Raw genomic sequence first — 15,109 nt, 5'->3', positions numbered from 1 at the left:
ACAAAGATCGGTAACTTCTTGTGAACTTACACCATTGGACAGTTGGTTTCAATGAGCACTAGAATACTGTGCTGTAACGGATAAATATCGAGCAACTTAACGTACGAACCCATAGTTTGCTGAGCTTTCGACGAGTACAGGCTGGAAGCAAAAGAGCACGATAAATGATCCTTAAAATATGCGTGGATTTCAACTATAACATTGTTTTTCGTGCATTGTAATTGCATGTTCCCATTTTTGTCCAGCAAAACACCGCTCGAAGTACCATTTTGGTAAAGAAACCATCTGCGCAAAGATCTGTTCCATGTTGGCGCACATGCCAAAATTACTTTTCGAGTAGCGAATATTTGCTAACTTTGAAACAGATCCGTTGTGCGCATTAGTTTGCCCCAATTGTTTTTGCCACTTTAGGCGATGGCAAAGTAATATTAGCAGACGGGGTTATTAAGTTTTCTCACAGTGTGCAGTTTCGGAATATTTCGTTTATTTTCGCTACCCATTCTTAACCAGAGTATAGCGGATACGAGCACATATAATTCGCTACACAGGTGCCGCTGGCGCTACGAGCGTAACCATCCGAACAGTAGCATCCGGCAACGCACAACATTGGGCAAGCCGTGTTGGTTGGCTTGCACTTCCGCTCGGTGCATTTATTGCCACATTGCAAATATTGCTCCCCACGACGGCAAATCGTAGGTGTGGTGGTCTTGATCGTGACTGTGGTGGTTTTTGTCGTCACCGCAGCTGGGGTGGTCTTTGTCGTCGTGGCCGCAGCTGTGGCGGCGGCCTTTGTCGTGCCCGCAGCTACAGGACAGTTGTTTCAAGGACAGGGATAGTTGGTTAAGGATCATCACCAATGGCAACTCCTCCTCTGGAGTGTAGTATCTTACCCTGGACACACAGCAGACCGGATAGCACGAAAGCTAAAACGATAACTTTGGATACCATCTTCGCGGAACACTTTCTGGTGTGATACTTTCGGAATGGTACCAACCAGACGCGCGCACCAGCCATTTATATCTCGCTCCGGGGGCAGATCTTATCGAAGCTGATCATGCGACAGAGAGGGAATTTAAAAGAGCCACTTCTGGCATTGGCAAATCAGCTGTGCAAATATCTCGTGGCCGTATCTTCGCAGCCTTCGCCGCTGGGTGCTGCAGAAAGTCCGTTTTAAAAACGGGCCAAAAAATTTGTGCAATAAAGTGCAATGGGCCGAATACAAAATCTGAACAAACTTACGCCAGCACATCGGCCGGATCGAGAATCGTCTCCTGTTTGTAGATCGACGTTAGGATATTGGTGCCGGTGTTTGCGTACGTTGAAAACGAAGCCCGCCACTGGGGAAAAGAGAGAAAAAGCTAGAGCTGCGGCACGGTATTTATTTTTCGCCAAGGTTGTGTCACGTTCCCGTGAAGGAGCTCCGTGCACATGTGTGGAAATGTATACCTCTTTATTGTTGTTACCATCGTGTGTGTTGCTTGTGGCACCGTCCATAACTTCCGGTGTGCCCAGACGAGTTCCCCAAAGGACAAGGCAATTGTCATCCGTTATTGCGGTGGTGTACGTTTCGTTGCACTTCACGTTCTGCAGTTTTGGGGGGAGACCGAGAACTGATCACCGGGTCACAACCGAGGGGCGCGAGCGGCGGCATACGTACCATGATGCACCGGGACTGCAGTTGTGGAACGATCGTTGGTTTCAGCAACTCGTTGCGATGGCCGACACCTCGCTGACCGTGTGAATTGTCCCCGAGCGTGACGAGGTATCCGCCTTCGACTAGGAACACGGCATGCGTTTCCGCCACACTCACGGCCAAAATCTTCGGACAGCCAGCAGCAATGGTAACCTTATGCAGCGTGCCGGTTTCGGACACCTTCCGGCCTAGCCCAAGCCTGTTGCCAGCGTTACTACCGCAACAGAAACAACCCCCTTGCTGCGTAACCAAAATCGTGCAATCCGGCCCGGCATGCAACTCCCGGACATTTTGCACTGTCTGCGGCAGTATGACTCGTTCGGGTTCGAGTGCTGTATGGAGCCGCTTGCCCAAAGCCAGGGCACCCTTCGTGCTGGTGCCCCAACTGTACACGATACCCCCATCGGTCAGTGCCAGGACGTGCGACGTGCCGCAGGATACCTGCACGATCGAAGTCCGCTCGAGTTTGCTGATCTGTTTCGGCACAAGCAGCGATGTTCTGTTGCCGTGTCCGAGACAACCGAGACTGTTGTCCCCACAGCTGAGCAGCGCTCCGGACGCTGTCCAAAGGATGGTGAATCCGTGCCCAACTGCCACCCTGTCGTGGAAATCGTAAATAATTTCATTTTCAAAAGCAATCTCGAGACGGTGTTACCCAACGATCGAATGGTGCTTCACGGCCTCGATTCGCAACGGGATGTGGTGCCACGATTCAAGGGCATCGTGTCCTAGCTGACCCTTGTCACCTTCTCCCCAACTGAACACGGTCCCATCTAGGGGATAAATGGATGCTGATTTCTGTGATAGTATTATGGCCGCTTTATTACCTTCCATCAGCGCGACAAAGTGTTGGCCCCGTGTTGCGAGTTGTTTGATTTTAAGTGTTGCCGGTAAATGTAACGGCGCCAAAGAAGAGGATGTACCGAACGAGCGAAGTTGGTAGAGTATGGTCCGTGAATGGAACCGGGTTGGCTCGATAGCTGGTGATGTTTGCAGTTTTCTTCTGAAACTATTACTTTTAGCGTGCCTCAAAAGCCTATGGTACAACTTACTAACGTACCTTTCGCTGGAGTCTAAATTCCGGTAGATAACAGGCACCCAATACTGCAGCAATTCCGTGGCTGAGGGTCGCTCACCGGGGTCAATCTTAAACATTAAGCTAAGCACGTGGCGCATTGACTGAGAGTATTCGGCCGGCAGAGGAACATACTCGGCAGACATGATTTTGGAGACCAACTCGGACAGGTTTGCCGCCGTGAATGCTTTCTTGAGGCAACACATTTCCCCGAGTATACAGCCAAGGGCCCAGATATCACTCTTCTCGTCGTATGCCTTCCCTTCACACTTTTCGGTGCGGTGAGCGAATAGAATAAAAAGAATTATGGTCAAAGGTAAACAAAACTGGCGAAACCGCCAGCGTACCATTTCCGGACTGAAGTAGTACGGTGTACCGAGCACGGTCTGGGCATGCACTTTCGTGTGCATAATCTTCGAAATGCCGAAATCTCCCACCTTCACGGTACCCTTCCCGTGGAGGAACACGTTCGCTGTTTTTAAATCTCGGTGGAGGATGCTTTGGGAGTGCATGTACCCGATTGCACTGACCAATTGCTCGAAAATGGTTAGCACAAACCGCTCCGGTAGGGACTCTCCGCCGGCACGTTGCGCCATCATTTGTGCCAGTGTGCCACCGTCAGCGTACTCCATTTCGATGAACAATCGATCATTCTGCACCGACGAACCGTAGTATGCGATAATGTTCGGATGATGGAGCTTCGAGAACACCTCCACCTCGTTCATGGCCATATTCCTTTCCGACTCGGTCAGATCGCCCAGAGCTATCTGCTTCATGACCACGTGTAGGCCATCCGACAGCCGTTCGTACAAAACGGCAACACCGAAAGAACCCTGACCTACGGTTCGCAATCTTCGGTACCCAGCAACATCCAAATGTGTTCGCTGTTCCGGTCGTTGTCCGTTCGCATTGGCACTACTGTTCCCCGACCCCACCAGCGGCTGCTGCTGTTCGTGTAGAGCAAGATTCTGAAAGCGACTCATAACGGACAGATTGGTGCAAGATTCCGCAAGTTTCGTGCCCGGTTTCACACTGTACGGTGGGCGAATTTCCTTAAGCTCCATTGGCGAACGTTCGCTTTTATCACACTTACAAGCCGTGTTCCGGACCAAATATCTGTAACGTTAAAGATTGCATTTGTTGTGGGTTCGTCATTTCCATGGATAGCGTTCGAATTGGCGCACGCGCCAGATTCAAATCGCCTTTGAAAAGCGACATTTTAATTCGAACAACTACTTCGAAATGCTGTCAGCCATGCTGTCAGTTCGTGTTTACATGAAAATGTCACATTTCCATGGCAGACCACGATGAGCGCTGTCAAAACAATCGGCCGTCCTTGTTTCAGGGTAAGCAAAACCGCGTGGTTGTTTGGTTGATCGAATCAAGATTTCTACCGATAATTCAGATCCACAATGAAGCCAGTCCACGCGAAGAAACAGGCCACAACGGATAAGCAAAAACCGGCGTTAAAAAAGAAACTGAAGCCAGCGAAAAAACAAAAACAAAAGGCGAAACCAAAACCGAAGGACTCAGATGCATCATCGGACGAGGACATTCCGCCGCTAAAGGAGACACGCGTCTCGGATGAGCCTGTTCCGAAGAAGGTGAGGGATAACTGTTTACTTGCGGTCTGTTAGCTGGTTTATCATGTTTTTTTCGGTTGCCAATTTCAGACAAGATGGACAAACAAACAGCGCGTGTTGGTGCTGTGTGCTCGCGGTATTAACCACCGGGACCGGCATTTGATGAACGATCTGAAAACGCTCATGCCACACCATCGTGCCGAACCCAAAATGGAGCGCTGGAAGACCCTGTCGGTGGTGAACGAGATGAGCGAGATGAAGCACTGCAACAAGGTGATCCTGTTCGAGGGTCGCCGCAAGCGCGACCTGTACATGTGGCTTGCCAACGTGGGCAAGGGGCCGTCGGTGAAGTTTCTGGTCGAAAACATACACACGATGGGCGAGATGAAGCTGACGGGCAATTGTTTGCGCGGATCACGCCCACTCCTGTCGTTTGACCAGGAATTCACCAAGCAGCCTCATCTGGCGCTGATTAAGGAGTTGCTAACGCAAACCTTTGGCGTACCGAACCAGCACCCGAAAAGCCAACCGTTTATCGATCGAGTCATTTCGTTCACCGTCCTGGACAATCGCATCTGGTACCGGCACTTCCAGATCCTGTCGGAGGATGGCGGACTGACGGAGATCGGGCCACGGTTTGTGATGAATCCGATCAAAATATTCAACGGTTCGTTCGAGGGCGTATCGATCTGGGAAAATCCGGACTACCAAAGCCCCGCCAAGCACCGGCAAATGCTGCGCAAGGCGGCGAGCATGAAGTATCTGGAGAAAACCAAGCACAAGATCAATCAGGAGCTGCACGCACCGAAGAATACGCACGACTTCGATCCGTACGGAGAGATCTTCCAGGGCGACGCAGAACGTAAGGCGGTCCAGCTGGTTGCCAAGGAGGAAGCGCAACCGCAGCGCGACTTGGTGCGCCAGGAAATGGAAGCGTTGCAAAAGCGTGAGAAGCAGAAGGAGGCCATGCGTCAGCTGAAGTTGGCTGCGGCCAAGAAGAATGCGCGAAAAAAGTCGAGCAAAATCGTGGGCCGTAAGCAGCCTGTGGATAAGAAACCAAACAAGCGCGGACTGGCCAATGGCAAAGGCAAGCGACAGATGAATGGTCGTGGCAAATGAGGCGGGGACAATCCGATTCTTTCGTGTGTGTAAGTAATGTCAGATGATTCAATAAAGATAAATATCTTTACAAGATCCGCAAACGCTTCGGATTCCATTGGCGTCACAAGGCATATTAAAAAATGTCCGTTTTACGAGTAATGAATAAATATAGTTTACCATGAGAGATTTTATTTGTTGTTATCATCGGGTAACGATGGTCAGGATAAACCCTTTGGGTAAAATAGATTTTTGTTGTTTCAATGATCTCTTCAACATTCAAGCGATAGCTGGAAAATATTCCTCATACTCGGAAAATCCCTTCACCGGAGGGTTAGTTGTTCTCCAGTTGTTCCCCGCATCCCACAGGACAATGTGACAGAGTGCTTAATTTGCTTCCCCAACACGCGCCTTTTAGTCTATAAATATCTGTACCTTTCCACATCCGCATCAAGTCAGTTCCCATGTCTTATTTACGCCTCTCCATGCCTTTCACACCGCACCCATTTCAACGGGGCCAACGACGCGTTTTGTCGTGCGATACGACGTAGTAGTCAAGCTCACTCGGAAGTTCCCACGGGCTTTGGAAGAATTCCTTCGGTAGCGGGGTGCAGTGGGTCGACTTGAAATCCGATAGATGTTTCGTTATCTGTGCGAAAGTCAAAGAGTGAGTGTCCGCAGCAAGTTACGCGAGTGAAATGGAGTTGCGAAACAAAAACCCGATATTTACCAGAAACTTCACCCAAGCACGGCGCGAATCGCTTGAGAAATCGGCTTCATTACCGATTTGGAGCGGGTATCTCAAGATACCATCCGGAGTGTTTTGGCCCACATAGTCCATCAAGCGGCCAGTGAGGTCCGTATCTGAAAGGGGGCGCGTGATGAATGTGGGAAAATGGCCAACCGAGGACGCACATGTGACGCTACTAACCATTGATCATCAAGTCTATCGGTTTCGACAGCAGTTCCTTGGCATACGGCAACTGTTCCGACTTGAAGATGTACGGGAAGCGGAACTGTAGCATGTTGATGAGCAGAAAGTTGCCCCGATTGGTGGCAAGGTTGTTCTCTCTGAAAAGTAACGGAATCATACATTGGTCCGTACGAACTACGATCGCGCCCGTCTTACTCTGAGCAAATGATTTCATCTTCCGTGCGGCGAATAAACAGTACCGGCCCGGGGTACTCCGTGATCAGGTCCCTGTTGTTTAGATTCACGAACTCTCGGATAGCAATTCGTACGATGTTAGAAATACTTTCCGGCATACGGGGCAAGGCGAGCTCCAGTACATCATCGAACGTCGCATCGAGGATCACTCCTTTCACCTCCGGGAAGAGTGACGCGCCGTAAAGGGTCGAGTAACCGCCAATGCTCCAACCGTACAGGATGATGTTCTCGGGTTTAAAGCCCAGCTCGCCGATGGCGAACTGAAGCACGGCGTCGATTGCATTCTGATCCTGATCTGGATATGGTCGACCCTACAAAAACAAAAAAAAACAATGCTTTCCTATTGTCTGTGCGTCACAGTCACGTCATGGTTTCGATCCTTACGCTACTCCCAGCGAAGCCGGGATGGTTCCAGCCCAGCACCGAGTACTTTAATTCCAGCGGTGTCGACATAATACCGATCTCGTAAAAGCTGGCATTCCCCTCGGAACATATCACCAGGGTCGCACCGTTGGCATTTTGGTTTGTTCTATGCCGATAATCGACGAAAATGGTATCGATCTCGTTACCGTCGGTTGTTCTCAGCTTGTTCCGTTCCCCATTAAACGTTTTGACCAGCTTAGTGCGGCCTTCGACGATCATCGGTTCTGAAAGGCGATAGGAAAAATATCGTTCGCCAAATCGTAGAGCATACCACCCCCTTGAACCCTCTTACCCATGTAGCTCTGCAGAAGTCGCACCGAGCCGGGATAGATCATCCGAATGCCGAACGTATGGACAGCGATGTAGGCCGCGACATGACACGGAATCGGATCGGGATGTCGGTGCGGGGATGAAGCCGAGATGCTAGGCTTAGCAATAGTTTTGCGGCTAGAAGTTGGGGTTTTCGTGTTAGAATATTTCGAGAATCGCTACCAGCTCCGGCACTACCAACCTGGTAACGTAATCAACTGGCCAGTGGCTGAAATCGAAATCGTATTGCCTCAGGGCCTTCTTCGCGTCTCCGTTGCGTGCACTGCTGCGTTTGGCGTTTTCCAGCGTTTCGGCAAACCGAACGTACGCCACGTTCATCGAGCGCCCGAGACCGCGCATGCACAAGGAAACGGCCACCAGGAGGCCAATCCCCGTGGTTACCTTCGCAAACGTTCCGACCGATTCGGCCACAAAGTAGCCCCGTCGGTAGAGGATCGAAACGAGAATCGGCGACGTGTAGTAGCTGAAACTCCACATCAAGTTGAGCTGCGGCGAGAAAACAGGAAACGGGTTGTAAGAAGAGGCCATCATCGCGCACGTGTAACGAAACGAAAACTTACCGCCGTCAGCAGCTGGTCTCCATACTTTTCCAGCGCGCCCGGTTCGTAGGATATCTGTGAAGCAATGCAACATTTAATTAGCCACCGCGTTTGTTCGGATTTTTTTGGCACTCGTTTGCCTGCCAGACCTTCGATCCATCGTACTGCTTTATCAGTCTCGGGGTGAAAAAATACTTATGGAATTGCATTGTTGCCGCAAGTGGCTGTCGCTTGGGAAAATGGTACGGGCTACTACGTTGGTTGGTCTGTTGGTGCTACGTCGTAAGCAAACCGTAAGCTTGCGCACAGGCGGCTTCGATCCAAACGGATAACGGAGCCCAACGCACGAGTTGAAAGGATTCACCCAGCCACTACGTCACACCGGTTGCTTTCGATTTTACACCAGCGGTAAGAGTCGCGGGTTGAATTATTAACCACAATCGCCAACCAGTATAGCAACCGAAACCCCACTTATCTAACAAAACAGGTGAGAGTTTCGTTCCGACGGACGAGTTTGTTGGTGACTCTCTTTTCCTGTCCCCCTCTGAACTGCCACTGCGATGTTATGACGGGAAGCACCGCGGAAGAGCGAGGGCCGAATCGCGCATTGTTATTCCCTACAGAAAGGACACTCCCGAAGGGCAAGGCATTTTTTGTTTGACCCTAGAATAAAGATAAATAATTTGATCAGATTTTAAAACTCATATTACAGCAATAAATTCTTCATATGCGCACATTCCTCATCTTGGTATTTCACATAGTAACCTTGTGCAGGCGGAGCTGTCAAACGTTGGCATTTTGAACTGACGCTTTCCAGCAAACGGTAATCAACCGCCAGAATTTGGCAGGCAGTGCGCACTTTGCAACCGATTGTTTGTCCTTAATCGTATTGTTCACATTGTTCGCGAACATGGGAAGCTTCCATAGCAAAATCCTGCCATCTGCGGATAACGTTCCCATTGCGGACCAGTGCGTGGAACTTTCTACCGATCCGCGTTCACCGACGCTTAATATCAACAGAAGCCCCATTAACTCAGAGGTAAGGGTCGCAATTCGCACGACACTTTCATCAAGGGTGTCTCCTAATGCATTTCCTCCCGCAGACCGTTATATCCTGTGCGGCTCTAACGAAGGTGAAAGATCTGACCACGGTTCTGACGGATCATGGCGTGCTACAAACGCCCAACAATTTGTTACCGAAGCGCTTCCAGTCAATCATTGATCCCCGGTCACCGAGTACCTTCGATCGAACGCCACTGGTGGTGGATACGGACTCGGGGATTACGGATTGTAGCCTCACGAATGTGGTTTCCTCGCTACAGTTCGATGAGACCAGTTTGGTCGCTCCGGAAGACACCGGCGATGCATCGTTCAAAGACTGCGATTCGGATATGTTGCCCAACTTTTGCAATTTGCAGATCGAATACGATGACAAGGTACCGATACTGGAAGATCGCAACGAGGTGACAGTTTTCGAGGACGCTGAGATCACACCGTACGCAGGTAACGATCCTCGCTCTCCCTGCATTGCCATCGCACGTACCCCGATGGTGCTGGGGAAGGAGGGCGGGGGAAGTGCACAGGAAGCCCAGGTAAAAAGCGGAGATCTGAGCGAAGAGGAAATGAAAAGAGTTGTGGAAAATCAGCAGCGCACACCGAAGCACCACCCGATACAGGACAGCAGCCGCAGTCAGGGGGATCAAACGCCTAAAAAGGATAAACTGAGTGCCGCAAAGGCTGGTGGTGGTGCACGCACACCACTCGGGTGTATGACGAATACCGGGGCGGGAACAAACATCCGGAAGCTGGCCCTAATCGGTCACATGAAGCAAAGCATTGCTACCGATGAACAAAAACTAATCACCCGCAGTCCGAACGTTGGCAGCGCAGAAACAATGGCGGGTGCGAAACACATCAGTCGCTCGCGGATTCCCAAGCTGCGTCTATCGTAATCAGTAACCATTAATTGTGCCTAATTCGTTCGTTCTTTTTGTAACTGTATTTTTTAATGCAATAAACTTTTCTAAATTGACTGAACATCCGATTCCGACATCCAAAGGGAGTAGCTTTTTCACCTGGTGTTCCTGATGGAAAACGTCATTTTCGCATGGTTCAACATTTCCACGCAATCAAAGCAATCATTGTAGCCGGCAAAACGACCACACGAACCTTCGACAATGGCCCATCGGGATCGTAAGTTACAAGCGCCGAAAGTCCCAAACGCTTGGAGACTTCCGGCGCCGCCGCCGCCCATGCAACCCGGCCAAAAGAAAACACCGGCCCCAAGTAACCGATTGTCGGAGGAACGCCTGGGTGGTTCCAAGATTCCGCAACCCTCGAAACTTTCCCCGTCGGCGGGTGGTAAGCAAAAGACCGCCCAGGAGAAGTTTAATCAAGTTCAGCGCGAGCACATGGAAAAGGCGCGGCTCTACACGAAGGAGTATATCTCGAGCGAGGAAGAGAGCGACGATGACGGTGGTACGGTCGGTACCGATGCGGCCACGCAAAACATTCTCGGCGAGGTGTTGAAAAACTATCACGGAGCAGACTCGGACATGGGCCGAACGCAGGAATATCTCCAGAGCCTACTCGAATCACGCAACGCCGTTTGCTTGATCTGCATCGAGAGCGTCAAGCGAGCGGATAAGGTAAAACGATGGCCAGGGCGGGCGGGTTATAAAACATGGTTCATGGTTCCGCCCCATTACAGATTTGGTCGTGCCACGCGTGCTACACGTTTTTCCACCTCATGTGCATCCAACGGTGGGCCAACGATAGCATCTCGATGAAGCGCATCAACCACGAGCAGCAGGAAGGCTACTACAACAACCGGGGCGAGTACGTGCCGAAGCCGGTCCTCTCGGTGCACTGGGATTGCCCAAAGTGTCGCAAAGAGTACGAACCGGTCGCCATTCCGCGTCACTACGAGTGTTTCTGCGGCAAGGAACGGGATCCGAGTCAGCATCCGTGGCTCATACCACATTCGTGTGGGGAACCGTGCGGCAAGCAGCTGAAACCCGCCTGTGGTCACCACTGCCGGTTGCTGTGCCACCCGGGGCCATGCCCCCCGTGTCCGCAGACCATCAATGTATCGTGCCGATGCGCGAAATCGGCTCCGAAAACTATCCGATGTTCACAGCAATCTTGGACCTGCACACTGAAGGTCCGTCACATTGAACCCCCCGGGTTGTCTCTTTTTCCCTATTTCCCTAAAGTGATCTTTCCGTTACAGTGCCCCCGGAAGCTTGGCTGTGGAATTCACGGGTGCGGGCAACTTTGCCACCCAATCGGCGACTGTCCTCCGTGTAAAAATCGCAGCCAACAGCCGTGTCTGTGTGGGGCCGCGACAAAGGAGGTCAATTGCTACGAATCCCGCTGGCAGTGCGGCAAGATTTGTGGCCGACCATTCGCCTGCCAGTTGCACCGTTGTGAGCGAAGCTGTCACGAGGGCGGCTGTGGTGATTGTCCGCTGGGTTTGCCACGTTCCTGTCCGTGCGGCCGGATGCAAACGCAAGCCGCGTGCTCGGAACGGATTGGAACTTGTGGCGATACCTGCCAGAAGGTACTGGTGTGCGGTGTCCATCGCTGTGCCGACCGGTGCCACGAAGGTGACTGCGGAACGTGCCTCGAGTTGGTGCAGAAAACGTGCCGCTGCGGGCTGCTGACCAAGGAGATGCCCTGCGCCAAGGAAGCGACATGCGAAACGAAGTGCAAGAAGCTGCGCAGCTGCGGGAAGCACCCGTGCAATCGGAAATGCTGCGATGGGAACTGCCCCGAGTGTGACAAAGTTTGCGGCAAGACGCTGGCCTGCGGAAAACACAAATGTTCCTCCTGCTGCCATCACGGCCCGTGCTATCCGTGTAACCAACGGTCGGCCATCAAGTGCCGGTAATTGATTCCGGATCTGTTGATCGATGATCGGTTCTGTTTTGAAAGGAAACACTTTTCGATTCCAGGTGCGGCGGAACGGCCACCGAAGTGCCGTGTGGCCGCGAGAAACGAACCAGCGCACCGAAATGCAGACTGCCGTGTCGTATTCCGTCCAAGTGCCACCATCAAAATCCGCACCCATGCCACACCGGTGACTGTCCTCCGTGTAGCAAACCGTGCGGTGAGCCAAACGATACCACCAAGTGTGAGCATCCGTGCGGCGCAAAGTGTCACGACGCGGTCACGGTGGTGACTAAGGACCGAAACTTCAAACCCATCGGCCCGTGGGATGTGGCGCAGGAGATTGTGGAGATCAAGGCGCTGCCTCACCCGGCGTGCGACGTCAAGGTTCCGGTGATGTGTCTCGGTGGCCACGAGACAGCGGACTGGCCATGCTCGAACTCGAAACCGGCTTCCTGCGGGAGACCTTGCGCACGGCTGCTCAAGTGCGGCATGCACCGGTGCGTGTTGCCGTGCCACAAGGTCACGCATCGCGCCAGCACCACGCAAGACTCCCGCTGTGAACCGTGCGCCGCAGGTTGTGAAATTCCGCGCCCGGTCGGGTGTTTGCATCCGTGCAAAAGGCGATGCCACGAGCCGCCCTGCCAGCCGTGTTCCGTTTCCATCAAAGACAAGTGCTACTGCGGCCTTACGCAAGTGTTCTACACTTGCACCGAGTTTTATCCGCCCGATCTGGACGATGAAAAGGAGGAGAATATGGCGGAGGAACTGAAGCGGCGTCGGATCTCCGTACTAAGTTGCGGCCAGAAGTGCATCAAGAACGTGAGTAAAGAAGCCGCCCTTTTGTGCTCTGTCGTGTAACTTTTCGTTCTGCCTCCCCGTAGCTTCCTTGTGGCCATCGCTGTTCGGCCACCTGCCATCCGGGACGCTGTCCGAATCCGGAGCTTTGCACGAAGAAGGTAAAAGTCACCTGCAAATGCTCCCTGCGGAAGTCGGAAGTGGCGTGTAATGTCGCCAAAGACACTGGTCCTCTGGAATGTGACGCCGCTTGCGAAGCCGCACGGGCAAAGAAGCAGCAAGAGGAGGAACTGAAGGAAAACGAACGCCGGACACGGGAGGAGCTGGAGAACCAAAAGGAGCTGGAAGAATACGAACGCAAGTTTGCCCGCCGGAAGCACCGGGAGCGGAAACGCCACGAGGTGAAGGAGGAAGAGGGGCGCAATCCGTGGCTGTTGTACGTGTTGCCGGCGGCCATCGTCGTGGTGGGAATCGTCATGTACTTTGTGTTGATTCAATAAATTTTCTGTTTTTGTGTGGTCTTGGTTTGTCCCGGGGTTCGCATGGGATTCATTTGGCGCAGTTCGGTATTTAGTCGAAGTTAGTGATATCATTAAGACCAGTTTTTGTGGATTCCGAGCGCGAATAGCGTTAGTGAAAAGGTTTTCGTATTTTTAACTATTTTCTAAACCAAATAAATGAGCAACTTGTGTGATGTCCATTTGGCAATTTAGTAAAAAAAACAATAAAGACAATGTGAGTCCTATCTGCTAACGACAATCACATCTCATTGGTTACTTTGGTTACGATCGTTGCGTCGCCCGAAAGAAATGAGAAAATGAGCTTCAAACCGACAACCGCAAAGTGGGCAAAATGGAACAGGAAAACATGATCGCTAAATTCGGCGCAGATAGCTCCTGGTGAAGGATGGCGCCGTGGCGCCCTCTAGATGTGAAACCTGAACACGTGAAATATTTCGGTTTGATTGAATAAATGATAACGGAAAAGAGCGTAAGATTTGTTTAAAAGTTTATTAAGCCATTCATTGTGAAGGTAACATTGTGATGTTTGGTAGTTAAAATTGGTTTAGAGTGCGCGAAAGCGTTCAATTGATAAGCTACTATCAGGAGAGTCAGATTGTATCGGTTTCAGCGTGTGTCGTTTAAGTATTAAGCGTGCTTTACCAGGCGTGATTTAGTCCTTCTTTGGTTTCTTGTAGTACCACGCGGCCAGAAACACAGCCGAACTAAGGAAGGTCGAGATGCCAAAGTTGGAGAGGAGCATCTTGTCGCCCGAGTCCAGCATGATCGTGTAAATGCGTGCTGTTTCGAAAGGGAAGGACGAACGCAACCATCAGTAAGATATCATTCCAGCCCCATCTGGCTACTCACTCGAGTTGGTGAACGCGGAAATGCCCCACGTGATCAGGCTAACGGATTGAGAGTCCTTGGAGCGAAGGATGGCGATCAGCTGCATGACCTTGCTAGTGGCACCGACCGGTGTGGTGAAGGGCTGCGTTTAAAAATCGACCTCGAGTTAAAACAGTTTGTGGTCTCTGGTTTATGGTCTCTTACCACAAGCATCATTAACACGGACGAAGGAATCAGACCGGTGGCGAAGCCAAGGAACACTGCGCAGTAAATCCCGCACCACATCGACGCTCGTTGGCCGAGCAGCGATTGGTACTTCAGCACGAAGTATATCAACACGTACTCCTGAACCAACAGAATCGGATATTCCAGGTACGACAGGAAAGCGTAGCCATTGGTGTAGTTGTAGAGCATCGTCACGGTGTAACTGCAGAGCTCCATCAGCAGCCCATTAACGCTCAATCCGGTCGCGGACTGTAGCTGCCGGACCGTCTGTATTTGTGGCACCTTCGAGATGAGGCATGACGCGATCGTGACGATGGACAGCAGATCGGCTAACACGTACAGAATACCACGCTCATCCAGAACTGCCATTTTGGCTGCTTTCGGTTTCCTGCCCGGTTCTAGTTTCAATCACTAATCCTTCCAGGATCAACACTCTACGCGGCTGAGGGCATCGATTGTTGCCAATGCAAGGACCGCACACCTTTGCCACCAATTGTTACGACTAGGTACTCAGGCTGCACCTAAAAATAGGCATTTGCACCAACACCCGCTGAAGGTTGCGTCGTTGTCGTGGATGACGCATTGAGAGGGTCAAAAGCACAAAAGCTGTGGTCAGTTAATGAAACGCCAGCATTCAATTGAATGCAATAAAATCGCCATTACCGGAACACGGGTACACCACTGTGTTTTGGGTCACAAATCCTCGGTCACACCTCGGTGTCCTCGACTCGGTCTGTGATGGTTGACGCACTTGGCTCGCGGCACGCGTAATTATCGACCTCTCGTCATTTTTAGCGATAACCGCTCGGCTTGGCCACCGACTGCTCGCGATTAGAATGCCAAAAGCACACAAAAAACTAAATCCACATCTGCTCCGGACCACCACCACTACCAAAGCAGCATAATGCTGTTTGTTTACATGCTCGCCGCCCAGCCA

The 15,109-nt window shown here is 51.5% G+C and overlaps 6 protein-coding genes across 6 annotated transcripts; 3 read left to right on the top strand and 3 right to left on the bottom strand.

Moving 5' to 3' along the window:
- Nucleotides 1-26: 26 nt before the first annotated feature.
- On the bottom strand, nucleotides 27-3,832 carry LOC128267176 (serine/threonine-protein kinase Nek8). Its single transcript, XM_053003964.1, has 7 exons — nucleotides 3,116-3,832; nucleotides 2,521-3,037; nucleotides 2,349-2,466; nucleotides 1,658-2,291; nucleotides 1,447-1,584; nucleotides 1,240-1,337; nucleotides 27-141 (listed from the first exon to the last, which is right to left on the bottom strand). Exons 1-7 carry the CDS (start codon nucleotides 3,830-3,832, stop codon nucleotides 27-29), a joined length of 2,337 nt encoding a protein of 778 aa, XP_052859924.1.
- A 294-nt stretch (nucleotides 3,833-4,126) lies between these two features.
- On the top strand, nucleotides 4,127-5,628 carry LOC128269495 (ribosome biogenesis protein BRX1 homolog). Its single transcript, XM_053006976.1, has 2 exons — nucleotides 4,127-4,372; nucleotides 4,442-5,628. Exons 1-2 carry the CDS (start codon nucleotides 4,181-4,183, stop codon nucleotides 5,468-5,470), a joined length of 1,221 nt encoding a protein of 406 aa, XP_052862936.1. The 5' UTR covers nucleotides 4,127-4,180; the 3' UTR covers nucleotides 5,471-5,628.
- LOC128269494 (phosphatidylserine lipase ABHD16A) lies at nucleotides 5,607-8,438 on the bottom strand. Its single transcript, XM_053006975.1, has 9 exons — nucleotides 8,059-8,438; nucleotides 7,931-7,984; nucleotides 7,537-7,856; nucleotides 7,333-7,487; nucleotides 7,002-7,264; nucleotides 6,579-6,928; nucleotides 6,381-6,520; nucleotides 6,180-6,313; nucleotides 5,607-6,098 (listed from the first exon to the last, which is right to left on the bottom strand). Exons 1-9 carry the CDS (start codon nucleotides 8,116-8,118, stop codon nucleotides 5,958-5,960), a joined length of 1,617 nt encoding a protein of 538 aa, XP_052862935.1. The 5' UTR covers nucleotides 8,119-8,438; the 3' UTR covers nucleotides 5,607-5,957.
- Nucleotides 8,439-8,819: 381 nt separating this feature from the next.
- Nucleotides 8,820-9,861, top strand: LOC128268270 (uncharacterized). Its single transcript, XM_053005319.1, has 2 exons — nucleotides 8,820-8,954; nucleotides 9,013-9,861. The coding sequence occupies exons 1-2, from the start codon at nucleotides 8,820-8,822 to the stop codon at nucleotides 9,859-9,861; spliced, it is 984 nt and encodes a 327-aa protein (XP_052861279.1).
- A 225-nt stretch (nucleotides 9,862-10,086) lies between these two features.
- Nucleotides 10,087-13,172, top strand: LOC128268037 (NF-X1-type zinc finger protein NFXL1). The gene is made up of 5 exons (XM_053005033.1): nucleotides 10,087-10,557; nucleotides 10,620-11,072; nucleotides 11,142-11,797; nucleotides 11,866-12,622; nucleotides 12,685-13,172. Exons 1-5 carry the CDS (start codon nucleotides 10,087-10,089, stop codon nucleotides 13,096-13,098), a joined length of 2,751 nt encoding a protein of 916 aa, XP_052860993.1. The 3' UTR covers nucleotides 13,099-13,172.
- A 464-nt stretch (nucleotides 13,173-13,636) lies between these two features.
- LOC128268997 (solute carrier family 66 member 3) lies at nucleotides 13,637-15,023 on the bottom strand. The gene is made up of 4 exons (XM_053006321.1): nucleotides 14,836-15,023; nucleotides 14,152-14,722; nucleotides 13,969-14,089; nucleotides 13,637-13,899 (listed from the first exon to the last, which is right to left on the bottom strand). Exons 2-4 carry the CDS (start codon nucleotides 14,539-14,541, stop codon nucleotides 13,772-13,774), a joined length of 639 nt encoding a protein of 212 aa, XP_052862281.1. The 5' UTR covers nucleotides 14,542-14,722; nucleotides 14,836-15,023; the 3' UTR covers nucleotides 13,637-13,771.
- Nucleotides 15,024-15,109: the final 86 nt, after the last annotated feature.

Source organism: Anopheles cruzii, chromosome 2 (genome assembly GCF_943734635.1).
Source record: "Anopheles cruzii chromosome 2, idAnoCruzAS_RS32_06, whole genome shotgun sequence".
Taxonomy (NCBI): domain Eukaryota; kingdom Metazoa; phylum Arthropoda; class Insecta; order Diptera; family Culicidae; genus Anopheles; species Anopheles cruzii.
This window is presented reverse-complemented; position numbering and strand designations above follow the sequence as displayed.

Excerpts from the sequence above, each read along its gene's own strand:
- LOC128268997 (XM_053006321.1), bottom strand. The coding sequence starts at position 14,541 with ATGGCAGTTCTGGATGAGCGTGGTATTCTGTACGTGTTAGCCGATCTG. Across the intron at positions 14,090-14,151 it reads CCGTGTTAATGATGCTTGTG|CCCTTCACCACACCGGTCGG; the intron begins GTAAGAGACCAT and ends TTTTAAACGCAG. Across the intron at positions 13,900-13,968 it reads TTCCGCGTTCACCAACTCGA|CACGCATTTACACGATCATG; the intron begins GTGAGTAGCCAG and ends CTTTCGAAACAG.
- LOC128269495 (XM_053006976.1), top strand. The coding sequence starts at position 4,181 with ATGAAGCCAGTCCACGCGAAGAAACAGGCCACAACGGATAAGCAAAAA. Across the intron at positions 4,373-4,441 it reads ATGAGCCTGTTCCGAAGAAG|ACAAGATGGACAAACAAACA; the intron begins GTGAGGGATAAC and ends TGCCAATTTCAG.
- LOC128268270 (XM_053005319.1), top strand. The coding sequence starts at position 8,820 with ATGGGAAGCTTCCATAGCAAAATCCTGCCATCTGCGGATAACGTTCCC. Across the intron at positions 8,955-9,012 it reads CCATTAACTCAGAGGTAAGG|ACCGTTATATCCTGTGCGGC; the intron begins GTCGCAATTCGC and ends TTCCTCCCGCAG.
- LOC128269494 (XM_053006975.1), bottom strand. The coding sequence starts at position 8,118 with ATGCAATTCCATAAGTATTTTTTCACCCCGAGACTGATAAAGCAGTAC. Across the intron at positions 7,985-8,058 it reads AGCAGTACGATGGATCGAAG|ATATCCTACGAACCGGGCGC; the intron begins GTCTGGCAGGCA and ends ATTGCTTCACAG. Across the intron at positions 6,314-6,380 it reads GATAGACTTGATGATCAATG|ATACGGACCTCACTGGCCGC; the intron begins GTTAGTAGCGTC and ends GCCCCCTTTCAG.
- LOC128268037 (XM_053005033.1), top strand. The coding sequence starts at position 10,087 with ATGGCCCATCGGGATCGTAAGTTACAAGCGCCGAAAGTCCCAAACGCT. Across the intron at positions 11,073-11,141 it reads CTTGGACCTGCACACTGAAG|TGCCCCCGGAAGCTTGGCTG; the intron begins GTCCGTCACATT and ends TTTCCGTTACAG. Across the intron at positions 11,798-11,865 it reads CGGTCGGCCATCAAGTGCCG|GTGCGGCGGAACGGCCACCG; the intron begins GTAATTGATTCC and ends TTTCGATTCCAG.
- LOC128267176 (XM_053003964.1), bottom strand. The coding sequence starts at position 3,832 with ATGGAGCTTAAGGAAATTCGCCCACCGTACAGTGTGAAACCGGGCACG. Across the intron at positions 2,292-2,348 it reads AAGCACCATTCGATCGTTGG|GGTGGCAGTTGGGCACGGAT; the intron begins GTAACACCGTCT and ends TTTCCACGACAG. Across the intron at positions 1,585-1,657 it reads TGCAGTCCCGGTGCATCATG|AACGTGAAGTGCAACGAAAC; the intron begins GTACGTATGCCG and ends CCAAAACTGCAG.